The sequence below is a fragment of the Pyxicephalus adspersus genome, chromosome 9, assembly GCF_032062135.1.
Source record: "Pyxicephalus adspersus chromosome 9, UCB_Pads_2.0, whole genome shotgun sequence".
NCBI classification, from domain to species: Eukaryota; Metazoa; Chordata; class Amphibia; order Anura; family Pyxicephalidae; genus Pyxicephalus; species Pyxicephalus adspersus.
Window position 1 is genome coordinate 62467893 of NC_092866.1, and position 14910 is coordinate 62482802.

The 14910-nt window shown below is 43.3% G+C and overlaps 1 protein-coding gene across 6 annotated transcripts in view; it reads left to right on the forward strand.

Annotated features, from left to right (window-relative positions):
* Positions 1-14534, forward strand: part of MICAL2 (microtubule associated monooxygenase, calponin and LIM domain containing 2) — a 151118-nt gene extending 136584 nt beyond the window's left edge. For all 6 annotated transcript variants that reach the window (XM_072422273.1, XM_072422275.1, XM_072422277.1 and 3 more), the window contains 5 exons: positions 659-751; positions 2539-2632; positions 7556-7655; positions 8921-8994; positions 10852-14534. In XM_072422273.1, the coding sequence (XP_072278374.1) occupies positions 659-751; positions 2539-2632; positions 7556-7655; positions 8921-8994; positions 10852-11060 (570 nt within the window). In that variant the 3' untranslated portion in view covers positions 11061-14534. The remainder of the gene's footprint in view (positions 1-658; positions 752-2538; positions 2633-7555; positions 7656-8920; positions 8995-10851) is intronic.
* The last annotated feature ends 376 nt before the right edge of the window (positions 14535-14910 follow it).

Genomic DNA, 14910 nt, shown 5'->3' on the forward strand with positions numbered 1-14910 from the left:
CTGTACATTAAATTGGGGTTGCAAATGACAGACCGAGGAGAGGACCCTGTGCAGAAGAGCTTACGATCTAAGACATTAAATATATTATATCTGTTTCCAAAATTCAAAAATGACCTGTTGATTCTACCAGGAATACAGCAAGTTTAAAACCTTCTGTCTGGACTGCCCTGACATTGTTCCCAGATCTTTCGTGTGACAAAAGAACATTTTTTTCCTTTGTTATAAAGATGAGAAGCGGAGGAATAGCCCTGTAGTCATCTGTGAACATCAATGTAACCAGGTAGTCCAGCGGGGAAGAAATGGGGCAAAGCTGACAACCCTGCTGGGGGTTTCAGGGCAGCAGTCACAGCGTTGTCAGCTGACTACAGGAAGTGACGAGTTTACTATATTTTATATTTCACTTTAATATGATATGTCTGATTTTGTAGTATCCATATATATATATCTCCTAGATTGTAAGCTCTTCGGGGCAGGGTCCTCCTCCTCCTGTGTCACAGTCTGTATCTGTCTGTCATTTACAACCCCTATATGTTGTACAGTGCTACGTAATATGTTGGTGCTATATAAATCCTGTTTTATAATAATATATATATATATATTATTGCTATTAATATTTCATTTATGGTTTCTCAGTCCTTTAACCATCTTCTTCCTGCAGAACACGCCGACATACAAACAGCAGAGAAGAATGGAGAGAGATGCCAGACTGAGAGCAAAGCAAGAGGAGCTGAAGAGGCTGCACAAGGCGCAGGTGAGATCTATGACATCAATGTGACATTTCTATGCTGCAAGTTGTTATTTGTATTTTGCTGGAACTTAAAAGTAAAGCAAACAACATTGTGTTGCCAAAAATAATCAAAATAATACTAGAACTTTATAGCTTGTTTTTATTTTATATTGTTTCTTTGTGATCTTTAATTACAAACACACCATCAAACCATGGTGCACTTAGTTTGCTATATAACATTGCCTGTTTGCTTTTATGGCAACTTTTCTGAATTAATTGGGACGCTGCAATCTCTGTATGAGGAAGAGGAGGAAGATGTTTAATATTCAGGCAGCTGGAGAAGAGAAACAATGAGCTGCTGCTCATCAACAGAGTGCCACATAAATTGAAGATTATTTCTAAGAAAATGTTTTTGTTTACCGAACTATTTATATTTTTCTTTTTACTCCCTAAATTCCCCCTATTTCTCCTCTTTTCTCTCTCTTTCGCTCTCTCACACACTCTTCTACTATTCTATTTCTCCTACCTTTTACCCCTCCATATCCTCTCTCTGTTTCCTCTCTCCTCCCTTCCTTCTCTTTCGCTCTCTCACACACTCTTCTACTATTCTATTTCTCCTACCTTTTACCCCTCCATATCCTCTCTCTGTTTCCTCTCTCCTCCCTTCCTCTTCTCTTTCACTTCTCTCCACTGTATCGTCTTGTTCTCTCTTTCCTCCCCTTTCCACTTCTCTGTTCCCATTTACTTCCCTCTCTCTCTCTTCTCTCTCTCTCTCTCTCTCTTTCTCTCCTCTCTCTCTTCTCTCCTCTCTCTCTCTCTTCTATCTCCCTCTCTCCTCTCTCTCCCTCTCTCTCTCTTTCTCCTCTCTCTCTCTTCTCTCTCTCCCTCTCTCTCTTCTATCTCCCTCTCTTCTCTCTCTCTCTCTCTCTCTCTTCTCTCTCCCCCCTCTCTTTCTCTTCTCTCTCTCTCTTCTATCTCCTTCTCTCTCTCTCTTCCTCTCTCTATCTCTCTCTCTTCTCTCTCCTCTCTCTCACTCTCTCTTCCCTCTCTCTTCTCTCTCCCCCTCTCTCTCTTCTATCTCCCTCTCTCTCCCCCTCTCTCTCTTCTCTCTCTCTCTCCTCTCTCTCTTCTCTCTCCCCTCTCTCTTTCTCTTCTCTCTCTCTCTCTCTTTCTCCTCTCTCTCTTGTCTCTTCTCTTTCTCCTCTCTCTCCACCTTTTCTTCCCTCACACTCTTCTTCTTCCATTCCTTTTCTCTTATATATCCTTTCTCTGTCTACTTTCCTCTTTTTCTTTATCTCTCTCCTCTCTCTCTTTCTCTTATAAAAGCGTAGTTCCACTAACAGAGCTGCCTGAACCACAAACAGCCACTAGAGGGCGATTTTACAATGCTTTCTCTGAAAGACCCTAATTAAAATATGGAACAGCAATAAACAGCAGAAAGTGACGTCACAAATGACTTCAAGGGTCAACATTAAAATGATTCAAAAATACATATTCAATAAAAAGCACACAATAGTCCCCCTTTAAAATAAAAAACCTTCTTATGTTTCATCTCTTCTCTTTTACACATTGGTATTGAAAGGGAAACGTATTCTTCTGAAGCCCCTTTAGAAATCAGCGGGCTGCACATAAAAGCTGCGCATTTTGTTTTTCTAACCTGAGATCTGCTGGTAAACAGAACGAGTCGAGAGTCGTCCATTGAATGGCGTTCCAGGAAACCGAAGAAGTGCGCGCGGTATGAACGCCACATGGAGCAGGCAGAGCCCACAAAGAGTAACATTGTAACAAGTGTTCTTTTTTATTTCCTTTAGACAATACAACGTCAGCTACAAGAGACAGAAGAGAAGCAGCGGGCTCTTGAGATCCAAGGTGTCAGGCTGGAAAAAGCTCTTCGAGGAGAAGCGGGTAAAGCACTAAACATTCGTCTTTGTATGGCGCCGGGTACAATTGTGCGGGGCCGATAGGAGAGGCGACTTTTCTAAGACGCTTCAGAGGCAAGAAGGCTTTTGTGTTACATTATAGTACGGGTGACCCCAGCTACTGTCGCATCAATCGGCAGGAAAAGGGAGATTTGCACCCATTTAGGGTCATGTGACACCTACGGGCACTTTACAGTGTTTGAAAAACTTTTTGAAAAAAAAAAAAAAAAGCTTTATTAGAAGAAAAACAAAAAAATTCTGATAAGAAACGTAACACATCGGAATCAGAAAAGGAAATTTATGTCCTGGAGAGCCGGTACAACTGAGCAAGACTGAACGGAAGACTGGAGGGTAGATTGAATGAAGAGAAGGTCCAGGGGCAAATTTGATTTGAAGGAGAGGCTGGAGGGCAAATTTAGTGAAGGGGAGCCTGGAGGGCAGATTTACCAAAGGGAAGGTTGGAGGCCAGATTAAGTTAAGCGAAGGCTGGAGGGCAGATAGAATGAAGAGGAGGCTGGAGGGCAGATTGAATGAAGGAGAGGCTGGAGGGCAGATTTAAGGAAGGGGAGGCTGGAGGGGAGATTAAAGGAAGGGGAGGCTGGAGGGCAGATTGAATGAAGGAGAGTCTGGAGGGCAGATTGAAGGATGAGCAGGCTGGAGGGCAGATTTATTGAAGAGGAGGCTGGAGGGCAGGTTTAAGGAAGGGGAGGCAGATTTAAGGAAGGGGAGGCTGGAGGGCAGATTGAATGAAGAGGGGGCTGGAGGGCAGTTTTAAAGTAGGGGAAGCTGGAGGGCAGATTGAATGAAGAGGAGGCTGTAGGGCAGATGTAATGAAGGGGAGGCTGGAGGGCAGATTTTATGAAGGGGAAGCTGGAGGGCAGATTTCATGAAGGGGAGGCTGGAGGGCAGGTTGTCAAGATCTCTTCTGCACTGTTATGGTTCCAGCTGGAGTTCCTCTTTATTCCACATGTGGACCTTCACATCCATTATTATATAACTGAGGTTGTAATGATTGGACTCCGGCGCTGTAATACCCGCGGCTGTTTTACCAGGACGACACCCCGGAGTATTATAACGAAGGGCGATCAGTGACTAATTAAATCAGGATTATTGGCCAGCCCTGGGCGGGTGGGGTCGGTGCCCCTTGATGGGGTAACCCAATTATCTGTATTCATAGTGACCTCCTGACTCCATTAATGGCCCATTAATCTCAGCGCAATTACTGCTACAAATGGCCGCTTCTCATTATGTAGATGGCATTATAGATAAACGCCCGCAGGAAATCAATGCAGATAACAGCCCCTATCCCTTTCTAAAATCTATAATGGGTTCTGTATGGATCTCTGAGTACAACAACGCCAGCTTTCTATTGGCTCAGAGCAAGATCCAGATGCGTCAGAAGGGTAATGCAACATGCAGCGCTGCGAAGCTGAGGCATCCATGCAGACTGTCCGGTGGCTTTCAGCGTCTATACCCCTACAGAGTGCTGATCACTGGGTGACAATGATATAACTCCACTGTCTATGGGCCAGTTTGGAAATGGGGAGATGGCTTTCATCCTTATGTAGAGAAAAGCAGATGATAGCATTGCCAGGGGGAGTTCTAGGATTTCATTAATACTTTGAAAACGTCCATTGGATGAAAAGTTTGTTTTAAGGAAGGCTGCTGCCAACACTACCACTGTATAGCCACTAGAGGGTGCAGCTTTGGGTCTTTTTATGAAAATTAGTCACGAAAATATGGCACGAAAAATAGGAAAATGTGATAAATTACTATCAGCTCATCTTTACAACAATAACAATAATTAACACTAAGAGCAGAGAACAGGCCCCCCCCCACCCCCCCACACCCAAAACGCATTGTCTTTCCCCCCCCCCCCCCCCCCCCGACACATTATAATAATGTCATTTCACCATTAATTCTCGGCTGCGGTGTCTCTGCACTGAATGGTAAATGATGGCGGATGGAGAGTATGAGCTGTGCGTCTCACCGCCAGACATTCCATACCCGATAACCAAATCCGATATCTGAATACCAAAATAATTAACCCGTATTGTTCAGCAATAGGGGGTCAGTAATGTGTTCAAGGGAAGAATAAAATTCTTGCCATTGTCACAAGTAATAGAAACTCTTCAGTTCTCATTCACTGCATTGTGCATAAGTGGGTCCTCATGGGCGTGTGCCTTGGGGTGTCATGTGGTGCCGGATGATACACAAGAGGGCGCTTTAGAGCTCCAAAAATAAACAGAAATATCTATATAAGGAGATGGATTACTGCTCCACCCCAAATTTATATTTCTGTCCATCCAGTCTTGAGATTTACACAGTTCTATCTGGCAAAGCAGGAGACCTGATTTTTCGCTGCTGCATTAACTTTTAGGTCTTGCTCCTCCCTCAGCCTGTGAAAGAAGAAGCAGCAGACTGATAAGCTAATCTCTCTGTTACTTTCTCCTCCAATCAGCACATTTCTTGCTAGCAGATAAACACTGCAGAACACTTGATTGGCTACTTCTCTAAGGAAAGAAGAAACTGATTCATATTTGTCTTTAGCTCCAATGCTTCACCCCTTGAATAGATTTAACCTTCGCTATTCAGGCCTAGCACATCATTTGGCTATTAGCTTCTATGAGATCCCAATCACACAGGTGGTTTGCTCCATAGACAGGTCCCCTTTTTTATTTCCCCACCATGCCGCTCCTGGCAAGGGTTAACCCCCGCCTCCCCCCGCAGCCGCTGCTGCCACATGCAATGCGGCTGACGGTTCATTCATTGTCCGATGCTTATTAGATCAGAGGCGGCTCATCTTCACGGATACATTTCAGATTGCTGTGTAGGTAATGTTCAGATAATTAGAAAATGATCGCAGCGGAGAATAGGGAAGCGCGAGGCACAACACAAGCCCGCCTCTCTGACATTTACGCAGCGCCTTTCTAATAATTACGCCGGCCCCGGAATGAAAGGGCCCTTTGTTGTCAGCGCTTTCCATTTAACAGCGAGGCGAATTAGCCAGAGACGTGGGTGAGAGAAGACGCAATGAGAGAGAGCGAACTGCAGAGACAAGGCCGGACCCCCAAATACAAACCTGGGGGACTACAAGTCCCAGCATTCCCATCTACAACACTCCCATCTAGACCCTTATCCAACAGGTGACAAAGTGATTGTATGCGAGGGACATAATAATAGAAACAGAGAAAAACACAACTCCATAATCACTAGTTAATTTTGTATTCAATAAAAATTGATTGGAAGTGTCCCTGCCGTGAGATCAGCAACCCATTAACAGCAGGACAGACTGGGAGAGGAAAAATCTGAAAAATGGGCCAATCAGATTTGGCTGGGGTGCACATGTGCTGACATGAGGAGAGAGCAGAATGAGGATTGATCAATGTGCTGCTGTTTCTGTACTGTCCAATCAGAAGCCTGGGGGTGTGCTCTTGACCGAGCCGTGCTGCAGCTGGAGTGGAGGTCAATGAACTTGACTTGAAATTTTAAATGCATTGAATGGTTCAGGGATTCAAGGGTTTAATTCCTGTCCACCTTTGTGTGTTCCCAGCTGTTACATTCCTAATAATGGAAAATCCAATAGGGATGGTGGGAACTCCTCAGCAATGTGTAGAACTAGGAGGAAACAAGTGATCGAGTAAAGGAACATAGGACAGTAAGAACATGCGGGAACAAGTGAGGCAAAAGATTGAAAGGGAAGAAAAAATGTATGAGTGATGGAAAAAAGGGAAGCATCAAAAAAAGGAAGGAAGGGAGAGAGAAAGAAAGGAAGAGGTGAGAATGAAGGGAAGGGAATAGGGGAACAACAAAGAAAAGCGAAGGCATTGAGGGAATGAAGGTACAAAGGAAAGGAAGGATGGGAAGGAAGGAAAAGAGGAAAAAACAAAAGAAGAAGAAAATAGAGGAAAGAAGAAACCAGGAAAAAGAAATAAAGGGAATGAAAGGAAGGGAAAAGAAGGTTGAAAAGGAAAGAAGGAAGAAGGAAATGGCAGGAGGGAGAAATGAAGAAACCAAAAGAATGGAAGGAATGCAAAGGAAAGACATGGAGGGTAAGAAGGGATAAATAGGGGAGCAAAGGGAAGGAAGGAAAGGAATAGAGGATAGGAAGGGAAAAATGAAATGGGAAGGAATGAATGAATAAAAAGGGGAGAAAAAAAGGAAAGCTGGTAAAGGAGCAGAGGGAAGAAGGGGTAAAAAATGACGGGGGGAAAGTGATGCAGAGAAAAATTATGGGAATAAATGGAGGAAAGGTGGGAGAAAGAAAGGAAGGAAAAGAAGATAAGGTGAAAGGAATAAATGAGGGGAAGAAATCAAGTGAAGTGCAAGATAGAAAGGAAATGGAATGGAAGGTAAAAAAATGAAGGGGTGAGGGTGAAATAAATTAAGGGGATGGGGGGGAAATACATAAAGGGGAGAAGGGGGAAATAAATTAAGGGGAGAGAGAGAAATAAATGAAGGGATAGGGGGAAATAAATGAAGGGGATAGGGGGGGAAATACATGATGAATATAGGGGGAAAATAAATGAAGGGGATAGGGGGGAAATAAATGAAGGGATGGGGGGGGGAATACATGAAGAATATAGGGAGGAAATAAATGAAAGGGAGAGGGGGGAAATAAATTAAGGGGGAGGGGGATTTAATTTAAGTGAAAAGGGGGGGGGGGTAAAGAAATGAAAAGGAAAGAAGGCAAAGAGAATAAAAAGTAAAGTAGGGAAGATCACAGGACAATTCTTCCAGAACACATATTAAGATATCAGGCCCCCGGTCCCGTAGCGCACCGTGGCGCAGGAAATGAATGTTCATACTTGTCATTCTAAACCGTTTATTAGCGCTGGAAATGTAACACAGTTTTGTGTCACAGTGAAATATTACAACAAGCTTTATTTGTGATTCATCTCTCTAACAGACGCAGGCGCCCAGGACGAGGCTCAGCTCCTCCACGAGTGGTTCCAGCTCGCCCTAGAAAAGAATAAATTGAATCGTTACGAGTCAGAGCTACTGTGCGTGTAAGTTGGGACGCCGGCGATATCAGCACGCCCGCCGGAGCCTTGGGGGGGTGGGGAGAGAGGGGCAGAGCGGACGGGAAATTCTGGATGCGATTAATTTGGGAGATATGCACGGCTCTCCATTGTCTTCCTGCTGCATGTAGATCTCATTACAGAATAAATTGCAGCTTTACCTCTCGCATTGAATCTTCTCATTAGCATAGAGCCGAACATCGCCTTATATAAACAGCGCCAATTGTTTTCTCCGAGACGGCGCAATGTGTTGTGATGTTGGGGGGCCGCAGATGAAGACATAGTCCGAGGCTTTATGTAATCATTTCTATTCCTCATTTAATTCCAGGTTACAGAGCTGTTTTTCCAATCTTAGGCACAGCAAGATTAATAAAGCAGGAACAAATCATTTACTAATAACGTGAGGAACAGATGCAGAAATGGCCAGATTTAACCCATTTATAATTGGGGGTATTTGGGCCCTTACGATCCCAGTGATGCCCCTAGGAAAGGTATAGAACGCCAAGAACAGAAATGTCATATATAGCGTCCCACTTAACCTTAGAAGTGGCGGCTGCATTAGTTTTCTTTTTTCGAGCTAAGTACATTTTCCGCAAGTACAGAAAACACCATTGCTGCCATTCCTGTGTACTACAATAAAATAAGAAACAATGAGAGCGTTTTCAACTTTCTCCAGTGAACTACAAAATCTTAGAACTGAGGAGGCAAAGGTGATCTGTAGTCCTAATGCACTTCCTGTCCTGGTTTGACATCACTACTTCCTAGGCAGTGAATATTGTGAGAAATAAGGGTAAACTTTTTAATAAGTGCAATCGGGAGGACATAAAGAACTGCAAATTGTGTTGCTACATGAGGGCCCTGCACCCTCCTGAGCCAAAATGGGCCCTAAATTAGTTTGCCGGGGGGGGGCCCACTATTGGCTACATCCACCAATGAGTTTTTTTTGTTTTGGACAATAAATGAAAGCATTAGCAACTTTTCCTTGTCATTGGTATTTTAGCATGCCCCTAGGAAGTTTGATAATTTAGGGCTATTAAGTTTCATAGGGCTGACACCACTCTCTCCACAAACACACTGCATGTTGTCACCCCAAAGCTGAGCTCATTTCTGGAGGATCTTCGGGTATTCTTCTGTGCTGTCAGAGACTGTAAAACACAAGAAGTTTGGATCCATTGAAGAGATGAACTGTAGTTTTTTTTTTATGTACCCCTACATATCCTTTAACCCTTTCACTTCTGAATATTATTCAACAGAGCCAAAGAGCTGGACCTGGAGGATCAACAAGGACGACTTGAGCAACGGCTGCGGGAGAGAATGATGATTGACTGTAAGTGTCCATTGTTGTGTACGTCTATGGCAGCCATACTGACCCAATAACATGGGGGAGCCGTTCCAGGTCTTCAGGGAACCCCGTCTATAATTACTATATCCACAGCTCCCAGTATATTAGTGTGGTGGTCAGTGGGAAGAATTTCTCCTACATTGTGGCCAATGGGAAGAATGTCCTCCTTACACTTAGCCAAAAAAGTCATTGGTGTCACCTAAACTGACCTGAGAGCCACAGTGTCCGATGGCCTGACCTGACCTTAAAAATGTCCTTTACAATCAACCAGAGTGTCAGAATTACGACAACCACAACCAATAGCCAGGTCCAGTGTGGAGGAACTCATATGGCCTTCACAGAGACTTACACCTTATTGGACACCATTGGGATGAGTTTGAAAACCAATGGTGAGCCAGATCCTCTCATCCAACATCAGTACCTGACCTAAAAATGCACTTTAGGCAAATAGGACACAAAATCCAACGGGCACTCTCCAAAATATTGGGCCATGCCTCCAAAAAGTGTGGAGGCTGTTATAGCCACCATAGGGGCCATACAATCAACCAAAGATTGTCTAAATTACGACAACCACAACCAGGTCCAGTGTGAAGGAACACACATGGCCTTCACAGAGCCTAGTGGACACCATTGGGATGAGTCTGAACACCAATGGTGAGCCAGTTCTCCTCACCGAACATCAATACCTGACCTAAAAAATGTCCTTACGCTGATGGGACAGATTCCCACAACCACATTTTATTTGACCAAGTCTCCAAAAAAGGAGGGCCAAAGAATCAACTAAAGAGAAACAGATGCATGACAACCACACTCAACCACAACAACCCGCCAGGTCTAAGGTGGAGGAACTCACATGGCTTTCTTTGAGCTGTGGTTTCCACCCTATTGGGCATCATTGGGTTGAGTTGGAACACAATGGCTAGCCAGATCTTCTCATCCAAATTCAATACCTGACTTAACAAATGCCCTTAGGTCCTTTAGGGGCCACACAACCAAAGAGTGTAATATTTAGGATAACAACAACAAAAAGCCAGGTATAATGTGGAGGGACTTACATGACCTTCACAGACCCATGACTTCCCCTCTATTCAACACTATTGGGATGAGTTTGAACACCAATGGCAAGCCAGACCTTCTCACCCACAAATATCCTTTAGGCTGATAAGACACAAAATACCACAGACACCCCACTAATGGGCCAAGCCTCCAAAAAGAGTGGAAACTGCTATAGCCTTCAGGAGGAGCCACATAACCAAAGAATGTCATACTTAGGACAACCACACCCAATCACATCAACCAGCCAGGTCTAATGTGGAGAAACTCATATGGGTTTTATTGAGCTGTGGCCTTTATCTTTTTGGACACCATTGGGATGAGCTGGAATGTGAGCCAGATCTTCTCATACAACATTAGAACCTGACCCCACAAATGCCCTTTCGGCTGATGGGACATAAAATCCCACAGACACCCCCCAAATATTGGGCCAAGCCTCCAAAAAGAGTGGAGGCTGCTATAGCCACAAGGAGGGGCCAACTCCATATAATGGCCATGGTTTTTTAGAATGGGATGACCATCAGGATCTCATAGGTGTGGTGGTCATTCAAAATTAGGGAAATTTTGTTTCACTTTGGTCGTGTTCCTCCTAAAGCTTGCCCCCCCAAAAAAAGTTGGTGGCAATTCAGTGGTTCTTCAGGGATGGGAATTAATTTAAAACAAATTGCATCTGGGTACCGTTAAAAATAAATGTCAGCCCAAACCTCCAATGCATGTCTTGTTAGTTGCAATGTACGCATAAAACGAGCGTTGTGTTTTGACGGATTTCCGTTGTGTTTCACCTTTTAGCGGCTATGAAAGAGGAAAAAGACATTCGAGAAGAAGAAGCCATATTGGCCGAGATGATGAGGGTCATCGAACAAAGGGATCAGCTGGTGACCCGCATTGAGGAGCAAAGACTAAGGGAGGCCAGGGAGGTGGCCGACCCCCTCCTAAACCCATATCCAAGGGGCCGCCAGCTGGACATGGGAGTCATAAGCAACAGGAGGATTATATAAGTGCAGGGAAGCATACACTCCATGAAAGATTAGCCTCAACAGGGGCCACATCAGGGGCCACACCTCAGTACTGGGCAGGGCATTCTCTTTGTCTGTCGATATCATTATTTTTCAAATGGCTCCAAAGCAGAAACTGCACAATTGCAGGCCAGTGTGTTCCCTGGTTCCAGCTCCACCAGCTGTCGTAACGGGAATCATGTGACATGAGGCTGCAGTGCTTCCAAAAACCTGTGAAACGTCAGCTGAATCAACCTGCAACGGATTATATATAAAACATTAGATTATAAAACATTTAGTGGACTGTCTTAGCTGGGTTGTAATGATTTCTAGCTAGCATTAGATGTTATTTGGTGATTGTTTTTGCTGCTTGAATTGAAAATGTGTCAGTGGCTTCCCAGCTGCTGCTGTGACTAAGCTATGGGATGGGCGTTCACCTGCAGCAGGAGGTGGAGGTTGCACAAGGGAGGTGGGTTGGATTTCTAGCTTCCTTTTGAGAGATTTACCCTCTCTCCCGGTTCTGGTTGTCACTAGAACACTAGAAACTTCCTTGCACTTCCTGTTGTGTCTCTGGGACAGGAAATAAAGGGAAATCTCCTAATAGGGGACAGAACAGTGTGTGGTCTTACAATGCGTGGTCACAGAGTTTTTTTCTGTAACTGGGAATTGCAGACCTCCAGGGGACAACCGGGAGAATGAATGTAGGAGGCCGCCATGATTAACTCCTAGTGGCTCCTTCTGCCTCTTTTTTGCTCCACCTATTGTAGACGTTGCTGCTTCTATTCAGGTGGACATTTTTATCTACAACTATTATAAGTGAACCATTGCTTTGTCTATGCAGGTTCACTTTAAACCCCTCCCCTGCCACACCCATTCTTCTATTGACCACACCCACTATTTATTCTCTTGACTTTTGGGAGGGAAGAGAAATAACTGGTGCTTCCAAGTATCAGGAGATCATGTGACTCACTCAGCTCTGCATTGGAGCTTAATGATTGGCTGCTAGACACCCAGTGCTGCCACTGAGCGGGAGACGGAGTCCCCATCCCTATCCCACAAAGGGTTTTCTCTGTTTTTATACCCAGACAGATTAAGCATTGGTACAGCAAAGAAAAGTAAGGAAAAGTTATATTTGCAGACTTGCTTGAAACTTTTTGAATGGTTAAAGCTTTGCTGCTATAAAGAATATATACCGGGTGCATAATTGGGGGTGTAATATAGAAACCCACTCACCATTTACTGACCTATTTGGGCTTAGCTTAGTTATTCTATGGATGCTGGGAGCAATAAGTAAAAACATAAAAATGTATATACATTGTATTATTTCTATATAACATAGATAATATATATAGATAGATAACTGCCAGCCAAGTTTTTGGCACTCCCATGATAGTATTTTGTTGCATTTAAAAAAAATATTGTAGTTCGTACTCAACGTTGGGAACTACTGAATGTAACTGGTTAGTCCACCCATTCCTGATGATGTAGTTCTAGGCAGATGTTGAGGGGTGCATCAACCTCTAATTAGATTTGGGGTTCCACCTTCCCCATGAATGCCACTCCTTGTATTGGCAGCTCCTAGTGGGAGGAGTCACCCACCAGTTTGTCACTCTGACCCCACCCACGAAGAGCTGCCAATACAAGGTCGCCTGCTTATTTTAGATTTTTCATGGCATGTGTGAGAGAGGAGGAAACTCCGCCATGACCCTAAGCACCTATAGGGGCTTCTACCTACTGGCATCATCCTATAACCTAAATATCAACTTTTCAAGTAGGTGACCCTTTGGGAAACCGACGAATTACACAAATGTTTTCTACATTGCAGGTATTTTCTTGTTACAGAAATACATTCCGATAATCTTTATATTTTGTAGAATTATGTTTGACCCCTAAAGAGTACCTGTGCTTTATGGTGAATAACCTTTAGAGGGTCTGATGTCATTGGTGACACCATGAGGCCGCACGGCGTTAATTTTACCTCATTTTACCAGAAGTGTTATGTTTTTTTTTGGTTTGGCTAGGGCCCCAGAATGTTTTCTTGTGACCCCATTAAGGGGATACTCCATCATTTCCTCTATGTTGTCAGCTGGACAGGAAATGAAAGGAAATCTGCCCAATGGGACTAGAGACCTTTTTCTGTTTTCAAATAAAATGGCAATGGAGACACTCCAATGGTTATAACCACTGACTCCAATTGGCTTAGAACAAATAGGGTTTATTAGGCTGCACAAAGCAAGTAAGCATTGTAAGGAGAGGGATGCATTTTGTTTTTCTGCAATCAACAAGTTAAATTAAAACCCAACTGTATCAAAACACATCAGCTAAATATATTGCAGGTACATTAAACAAAAGATTTTCAATATTCTGCAGTTCATTTTCATTAGAAAACAGCCACAGAGTAGAAAAGCCTAACCAATGCCAGCAGCTGCAAAGAGGGATCCTTGCTCTCTGTGTGGAAGCAGAGGTGTCTCTGCAGAATTCTGACACACCCATTGCTCAGTGAGACCTATCAGCAAAGCTTGTGCTTTCTTCTGATTGGACAGTTTAGCTCTGACTCAGCAGGGGGCGTGTTGGAGCTCAGCAGAGGCACCACTGCTTTCTCCAGATAGGAAGCATCCTTCTTTGCAGCATGATAACAGGGTCCAGGCTTTTCTACTATAGCTGCTTCATAATAGAAAAGGATTGTAGGACTTTGCATACCTTTTTTAGACACCTGGAATGTATTATTCTGATTTAAACTGAATGTCGGGTTGGGTTTAAAGAATATTCAAAAAGTTTTGCTATGACATTGGTGAGCTCATCAGATTCACAGCCTCACTGGTTTGCAATTGAAGGTTTCAGAATGGTATTTTTTTATTTTTATTTCCAAAAATTAATATTTAAAGTTGGCTAAAGACTGCTCACAAATTGCAGTTAACATGGTGACCAGTGGTGGCAGTAGTGAGCACACCAAATAATCTGCTGTATAAAACACTCCATATTACACTAATTGTAATTAATTGGGATGATCCCTGTGTATATTTTGGAAATATGTATTCTGTATTTATTATCTTAGACATTAGAGGAAATCTGTCCAGAGAAATATATACAGGTATTGCTGACCTTATTCTGGAAATGCTACTTACCTGGCTGTCATTGGCTTCCATATATTGCATTGACTCATATTAACTCCTTCAATGAGGTTTTTGATTCTAAGATGAAGAATAACATTTTTACAGAAGGGGAAATTGAGGACTTGAAGCTGAAAGTAATAGATTTTCCAATGGAGAGGTCAGCAATGGCTGCTCATATATTATCTCAGCACAGATTTATAGATCTGCCTCCGAGAGGGAAGTTTGGGGTCTCACTGGGTGTTGAATACAGGGGGATTCTGCATGGAGATGAGGGGGCAATTAATAAAAACTGAGGAATATAAATATATAAACGAGATGTATATGTCACTGTTACTAACAATATACAAATAAACACTGGAATGATGGAGATTTGTGACTTTTATTTTGTGAAATGTGTTTGACTTCAGATGTGAAAATGGGACCCCAGAAGATTTAAAGTGTCAAATTGGACAAAAACTGATCTCCTGTGATAGGGTCACCATCCTACAGGTCATATAAACATAGAGGAGTGACGGCAGGGGACCTGGTGGCCTTTTTTATTTATTTTGAACCTTTTTGTATAGATCAATGTTTGTCTCAAGCATGATGAAATTCACTTACTATTCACCGGCTCCCCATATCTGCTGGTCTGTTCCAAACTTCAAATACTCCTCTAGTAAAATAATACTTTGTAAGGTGAGTTTTAAATCTACGGGAATCAAGAAATACTTCCCCTTGCTGGTGACCCCTCTAACAATGAA